Raw genomic sequence first — 7,994 nt, 5'->3', positions numbered from 1 at the left:
GATTCTCAAGCTGTCACCCTGGGTAGAGTGCTGCAGTGTCACAGCTCACAGCAACCTCAAACTCTTGGGTTCAAGCGATTCTCTTGCCTCAGCATCCCAAGTAGCTGGAATTATAGGTGCCCACCACAACGCCCAGCTATCTTTTGATTGCAGTTGTCATTGTTGTTTGGCAGACCTGGGCTGGATTTGAATCCGCCAGCTCCAGTGAATGTGGCTGGCACCCTAGCCACTTGAGCTACAGGCGCCGAATCTAATTTACTCCTTGAATTCTGTGTTTATCATTCTCATGATAGAGGCTTGAAAAGTTTAGCTAGCTACCTTTTTAAAGAATGGCAACTTTTAAAAAGAGACATTTTCCTATTCTGTGCAGGATATACATATAATGTATAAAAGTACACTACAGAGAGAATCTCTAGGTGATACTTATACTACTGTGGTATTCATTTCGGAACCATTATTAAGGCAATCAATCTGATTTCAGATCCGGATTTTATACATTTTTTTACCCATTATATTTAATAAATATATTTCCTATCTCTTAGGAAGACAGAAAACACATTTATTCTATCTGTATATAGCCTCTGTTATGGCTGAATTATGTTCCCTTGAAAATTCTTATGTTGAAGTCCACCACCCAGTACCTCATAATGTGACTATTGGAAGATAAGGCCTTTAAAGAGGTAATTATTTTAAAATAAGAAGAAATTTGGACACAGAGAAATACCAGGGATTTCACACACATAAAGAAACAAGCATATGAGGGCATGGCAAGAAGGCAGCCACCTGTAAGCCTTGTTAGAGGGTCAGGAGAAACCAACCCTCCTGACACCTTGATCTTGGACTTCTAGCCTCTCAAACTTTGAGAAATAAATTTCTGTTAATGCCAACCAGTTTGTGGGACTTTGTTATGGCAGCCCAGAAAATAAACCCTTCCTGCTCTATATACCTTGAAAATACCTGTTTGACCTATATAGTCCTTCTACAGGTCCTTGACAGAGTTCAATCAAAATTCAAGATTTTGCTACAGCACCAAGAATTAAGAATAAGACTTTTCCCATAAATAATGTTAAACAGAAATCCAAAGAATTGCCTTTTCAACAAATGACGATAGAACCACTGAACGTCCACATGCCAAGAAATAATATTACTCTAGATATAGATCTCACCCCTTTCATGCAAATTAACTCAAAATAGATCAAAGATATAAATATAAAATGCAAAACTATAAAATTTATAAAAGATAATGTAAGAGAAAACCTGAGTGATTTGAGTTTGTCAATGACTCTTTTAGATACAACACCAAAGTTAAAATCCATGAAAGGAAAAATTGGACTTCATTAAAATTAAAATTTTTGTTCTGCAGAGGACAAAACTGTTAAGAAACTGAAAAGCGACCAGTTGCAGTGGTTCACATCTGTAATCCCAACATTCTGGAAGACTGAAGCAGGAGGATTCCCTGAACCTAGAAGTTTGAGACCAGCCAGAAAGAAATCCTGTCTCTATTAAAAATAGAAAAAGAATTATCCAGGTGGGGCACCTGTAGTCCCAGTTACTCAGGAGGCTAAGGCATGAGGAACTCTTGAGCCCGGGAGATTAAGGCAACTAAAGCCATGGCACTCTAGCTTGGGCAACAGAATGAGACTCTGTCTCAAAAAAGGGGAGGAGAAGGGACCGGAGGGAAGGGGATAAACTGAAAAGATATGCTATAGACAGGTAAGAATATTTGCATAACATGTTAAAGAATTGATATGCAAAATATACACACTCTTAAATTTCAATAATAAGAAAGCAATTCAGCTGGGGTGGTGACTCATGCCTGAAATCCCAGCACTTTGGGAGGCCAAGGTGGGTGGATTGCCTGAGCTCAGGAGTTCGAGACTGGTCTGAGCTAGATCGAGCCACCATCGCTTATTAAAAAAAAAATAATAGCCGGGTGCCAGGTGCCTGTAGTCTCAGCTACTGGGGAGGCTGAGGTAAGAGAATCACTTGAGACCAAGAGGTTCTGTGAGGTTGCTGTGAGCTGTGATGCTAGTGCACTCTACCAGGGGTGACAAAGTGAGACTATGTCTCAAAAAAAGAAAAAGAAAAAAGAAAGCAATTCAGTTACAAAATGGGCAAAAGTTTTAACAGATACCTCAAAGAAGATATATAGATGGCGAGTAAACATATGAAAAGATCAATGTCATTTGTCATTAGAGAAATTAATTTAATTAGAAATTAAAATAAGATACCATTATACACCTATTAGAATGGCAGAAATTCAAAACACTGACACCATCAAATGCTGATGAGGATGTGAAGCAACAAGAACTCTTATTCCTAGCTGACAGGAATGCAAAATAATACAGCCATTTTGTAAGACAGGTTGGCAATTTTTTACCAAGCTAAACATAGGCTCACAATATGATCAAGCAATTGTACACCTAGGTATTTATCCAATGAGTTAAAAGCTTATGTCTACATAAAAACATGCACATGTGAAAGTTTTAAGGTAAAATTAGATTAGCAGACTTATTAAAAGCTTTTTATTTTAAATACAACTTTTAGTGAAAAGGCCTTTGCATGAGGGTATCCACCTAACTCTAGTATATGTGATAGCTATTTCCTTCCTGGGTCAGAGAGCATTTATATTTTCTCTTTAGTTGTATGGAAATATTGAAGCAAAGGGTGTCCTTAACATCATGTAAGGGGAGGAGACAACTTTTCACTTGAATTCAATGTGGCATATTTTAAAGCTTTAATATTTAAAATCATAATATTGACTTTAATATGACTTTAAAGTCATAATATTTCCAACTTCCAAGGTTTCTTTTCATTCTCTCTACTTTGATTTCCCCTCTGCATTTCCAACACCTCCTTCACCCTCAAGCATCTTTTTGTCTCACCTCCTGAACTTTAAGGTTCATTTTACGTTTTGTGGTCTTCAGTTCCTCTTCTATAATGGCTGCATTCTTCTAAAAGTAGAAGGAGAAAAGGTTCTAAATAATCTGAAATGACAGGAAGAAATTGTCTATAGGTATATTAGTTCAAATTTAGGCTTTTTTCTGGCAATCTATAAATGTTATTTTTAACACGGTTGTAAATACTCCTTATTATAAATTTGAATTATGAGTAATTTAAAGAAAGTTATTTTATTACTTTATGATTTCTGTCATATGTTCTTATATATCATAAATAATATTAAATCATACCCACCTCTATGTAAAATTCAACAATCAAAAGACAATCTGGTAATTAATAGACATTTTTCCTATAAGGCATAGTTCCTTTTTAAGAATTCTGTTTCTTCCAGCTTAAAACATTATTCATGCTTAGTAATTGAGAATGAAAAACACAGCTTTCACTACTTACTCTCATTTTTAGTATTATTAATGGCTCATAATATTAGATGAAAACCTCAAAGTCATCTTTGCCTTCTTTCCCACCATATTCTTTGCCTTCTTTCCAGTACCATATTCTAGCACAGGGGTCCTCAAACTTTTTAAACAGAGGGCCAGTTCACTGTCTCTCACACCATTGGAGGGCTGGACTGCGGGCCCCAGGATGAGTCAGCTGCTAAGCAGGACAGGCAGCGGTGGCAAAAACACCCGGCGGGCCGGATAAATGTCCTAGGTGGGCTGCATGTGCCCCATAGGCCGTAGGTAGAGGACGCCTGTTCTAGCATATCTTTGTTCACAGAATATCCCTCTTTCCTTTCAAAATGCTACAACCTTAGATCAGACCTAATTAGGTTCATGCCTCAAATAAGGCAATAGGCTCCTAACTGGTTTCTCTATTTCTAATCTCTTCTTCTTAAAATTAGTACTCTATATTACTACTAAGTCATTTTTAGTTTTCATTATGTCATTTCCATATTAAAAGTCTTCATCACTCCCATAACATTAAGGCCAACTACTATTCTTGATTTTGAGATGTTCTAGAATGTGATCCCCAGCTAACAATCAACTTATTTCCCACAAACGAATTCTCACTCCTGATTAGTTTACACATAACTGCACCCAGCAGAAAGATCTAGGTTCAAACCTGGGTTACAGGAAGAAGACAGGCGTATGTGTTCTTGGACAAGTCACTTCTCCCAGGGCCCCAGTACTCTCATTGTAAAAATGAGGATAATATCCTACTTCACAAGATTTTGCAAAGGTTAAAGGTTTGCTTTGTTTACAAAGCAACATGTTTTACAGCCTACCGCATGAGGAGAGAACAATATTGTTAGTTTCTTTTCCTAGTAATCCTTATTCCCTCCATGTGTTCCTTGAAATGTCCTTACCCCTCCACTTTGCTTTCTAAAGGTTCTGAAGCCTACCTAATCTATCTAGATGGGGCATCCTTCCTTCTCAAACATTGAACACAAAGCCCTTACTCTACAATATTCATGTTTTGTCCTATACTGTCCTATAACATTTCCTATACTCTTATTTTTTCCCCATATGTTGTGCCCCATTTTCTCAGCTAGGATATGTAGTTGAAGCTCTTGTACAGCACAGACTATCTCACACCTTTGTACCACCAATATCATCTGTACAAGGTAAGGGTTCTATAAACAATCAATTATTGACAGCACACAGTGGTTAGCTTATCGATGAAGATAAACATCAAATGCCAAGAATCCTGAGATCAACATCAGTTACTTTTACAAAGTCATTTTTATGGGTCTGTTGACTAATTCAGCTAACACATAACAGTGACTCTGTACTTGACAACTCTGGACTCAAACCTTTGTCTCTGAGGCAATCTCTAGAGTGGCAGTCAATCTTTGCACTTCATCTTGTGCCTTGTCTTCTTCCTCTTTTACATTTTTCAGTTGCTGGCGCAAATTCTTAACTTCAAGATGCAATAGCTTCAGGTCCTTGGAATGCTCTTCCTGGATTGTATTCAATCGATCCTTCAGAAAAGCTACCAGACAGCATAGGAGAGGCATCAAGCAACAGAAAAGTCAGAAAAGGATAAGAATAAAAAACTCATCAAGCACCTACACCAGACCAAATTTCTGATGATTCTCTTTTCTCTATACCTGTTTTCTGTGGATTCAAATCCTTTTCAGTTTGCAGGCGAAAGATGTTCATCTTCAAGGACTGGATAAGGCTTTCCAGACGGCACATTCGATTCACCAGAAACTCACAGTTCTTCCATAAAACATCTGTTTTTCCTGAACAAGTTACTTCACTCTGGACAGGACTAATGACTTTCTGGCTTGTAGTGTCTTCTAAAGAGTTTAGATCTCCCAATTGACCTCTAGACAAAGACCCCAATACAACAGTATCATGCAATGCAATGCAATTTGCACAATGTAACCCAACCACTGACTGAATTTATATCTCTAATAAAGAGAAATAATTAGAGAGTGATATCAGCAACATGGCAGAACAGGAGACTCCTGATGCTCCCTCTACCTGCGGACACACTGACTTATAATCTACACAGGAAGAGAAAGTTCTAGTGATCCACTGCAAGTTTGTGAGGTGAGGGATATATTAGCTAGCCTGGTGCAATCATTCTATGGTGTATACACATATATTGTATTATATAAATATAATTATTATTTGTCAATTAAGAATAAAATTAAAAGGAAAAAATAATAATAATGAGATTCCTTAGTTAATAAGCATTTGTTAGATCCTCCAAATTTAGACTTAGAGAACACTATTAGGTGTAAAGAGGATGAGACCAATGTAGGATATATGATCACTCATTTCTTAATAGCTGTTTATTTTAATCTCAATTTTTCATAAACATTTTTGTGTGTATAAAATATGTTAAATGCTGCTTCTATGTAGTGAACTAAGAATTAAAGTTAGCATGAAGGCAATATATTCACATGTTTTTAGAAAATTTTTTAGAAAGTCATAATATACATTCCTATCATGGTACCAGCATACTCAACACCTTTACCAAATTTAATATTTAACTGTTAAAGGGTTATTTATTTATAATACCAATGATAATAATTTTATGTCTTGGTGAGAGACACTCAGGAAATATTATATATGTAATTTTTAAAATAACACCAATAAATATGATATTGGTTGCTTAGGCTCCCAGATTCCTCAGGCCATAGATAATTCGATTTTTGATGCCAACTTCTTTAGCAGCACTAGGAAAAACATACAGTTTTTTTTTTTTTTGGAGTACCTCATTCTAAATTATAAAATTTTTCAAGGCTTCAAATCTCTTTGAATTTATAATAAACGCAGAAGAAAATGAAGACCAAATTAATGTTATGAAGCAACATTTTAGATTTTCATCTTTATATCAAAGTCTAGCTTTGATTTAAAAATAAGAACCAATAATTTTTTTAAATTACATAAAAACTACCTTTGTTTTTAATTAAATGTTGAGGGTGAACAGAACATCAGCTTCGTACACATAATTAACACATATTAAATATCTATATAGGAGAATATGGATAATAGCTCTATCACAGAATTCTGTATCTTGCGAATATTTTCTAATGTTCAGATGGAAACTGTTATTTTTCAATTCTTTTGTAAGTATCTATCTCATCAGCCAAACTACTATTTTCTTTATTAATAAGCAGTGAAGCAAAATTCTTTAATCTACAGAGATTTAGTTCATTTTTCTTTGTTACCTTTCTTCACCAAAGTCCAACATTATTAGGTCATTCCTTAGGGAACTGGTCTGTTCCTCAACTATTCTCATCCTTTGCTGGAGTATTGTGAATGTTTCAGAAGCTGTGGCACTGATATGGGTTGGAGAAAGGACTGGTCTGGACATGGTAGTTTCTACATGCACCTAAGAATAAAGTCACAATATTAGTGTGGCAGATTCTGTTATTGTTCAAAATAGTTACTGCTTCTTTCTGTGGGAGGCTTATGCATCACTGTCCTGTTGAACTCAGGAATGACCATGTGTCCTGCATTGGTCAATCAAATGTTGGTAGAAGCTGTAAGAGCCAGCTTATTATTCATCATCTTTGTCTTGTCACCTCTCCATGAGATGAGCAACATCCCTGCTAGGGCCTGCTCCATGTGCCAGGGTTCCCAATGAACAGATCCACAAATGCATCCATGACGACATATAGCGTGAGTGACCAACAAATCTATGTTGTAAACCATTAGGATTGTATGTTATTGCTTATATATAATCTAGTCTATCCTATTTGCTATTATTAATTACACATTATGACCTATGATTTGGTTGAGGGAGTTATTATCTCCTTTGTTATCAACTATTTTCATCATGATATTACTATCATCTAACCTTCTTGAAAAAAGTTCTATACTTGGACCTCTGAACAGTTGTCACAAATGATTTGCCAACTATGTAATGTATATTGAAGCAGCAATTTTCAAAATAATTTGTAACTAACTTCATAGCAAGAGCAGAGGCTTTTTCTGCAGCTGTTGTCATCAAATTTCCACAGACTCTTCCCCCAAACCCCAATAAACGGGAATAGTAAAACTTTTATGTCAGGGCATTAGTGAAAGCAGAAATAGCTTTTATGTCATCCCAACAGTCCCAATACGTAAATAATTCACATCTAATGACAAGGTTGTTGATGGAAACTTTAAAAATATTTTTCTACAACTCCATCCTATACATACATTTCTAAACTAACCACACAACTATCTCTAAATCTCAACTATATCTAGCAAAAGTGTTCCTAAGGAAATGTGTTCTCAGAAGTTCATCTTGGGATATCAGATTACCTTTTGCTGCCCACTTGCTATGTAATATGGTTTATCCCTTTTCCTCACCTCCCAGGCAGTGAAAATGGGGACCAGGTCACCTCAGGTCCAAATCACTGAAAGTGGTTCCCAAGACCAAAATTCATAAAGTGAGAGGACTGATGGCAAGACCTTGGGTAAGAAGCATAGTGAGTGGGTAGCTGTGGAAAGGCTGAGCTTTCTGCTTTACCCATGGGCACATGTCTTCATCATGAAAGAGTTCTCCAATCACCTTCTGCCCTCTTCCACAGGTCCCAGAAAATGGCCTATTTTTCTCTCTTTTAACTGTTCATGCTCCTCCGTATGTGT

The 7,994-nt window shown here is 36.3% G+C and overlaps 1 protein-coding gene across 1 annotated transcript in view; it reads right to left on the bottom strand.

Annotated features, from left to right (window-relative positions):
• The window catches only part of CCDC150 (coiled-coil domain containing 150), a 101,583-nt gene extending 94,717 nt beyond the window's left edge, over positions 1-6,866 (bottom strand). Inside the window, exons 1-5 of the mRNA XM_023516919.1 lie at positions 6,840-6,866; positions 6,587-6,750; positions 5,012-5,232; positions 4,715-4,893; positions 2,886-2,954 (exon numbers count right to left, since the gene is read on the bottom strand). Coding sequence (XP_023372687.1) covers positions 2,886-2,954; positions 4,715-4,893; positions 5,012-5,232; positions 6,587-6,750; positions 6,840-6,866 — 660 coding nt within the window. The remainder of the gene's footprint in view (positions 1-2,885; positions 2,955-4,714; positions 4,894-5,011; positions 5,233-6,586; positions 6,751-6,839) is intronic.
• Between the last annotated feature and the right edge of the window lie 1,128 nt (positions 6,867-7,994).

Source organism: Otolemur garnettii, unplaced genomic scaffold, assembly GCF_000181295.1.
Source record: "Otolemur garnettii isolate 467f Iridium unplaced genomic scaffold, OtoGar3 scaffold00100, whole genome shotgun sequence".
Taxonomy (NCBI): domain Eukaryota; kingdom Metazoa; phylum Chordata; class Mammalia; order Primates; family Galagidae; genus Otolemur; species Otolemur garnettii.
This window is presented reverse-complemented; position numbering and strand designations above follow the sequence as displayed.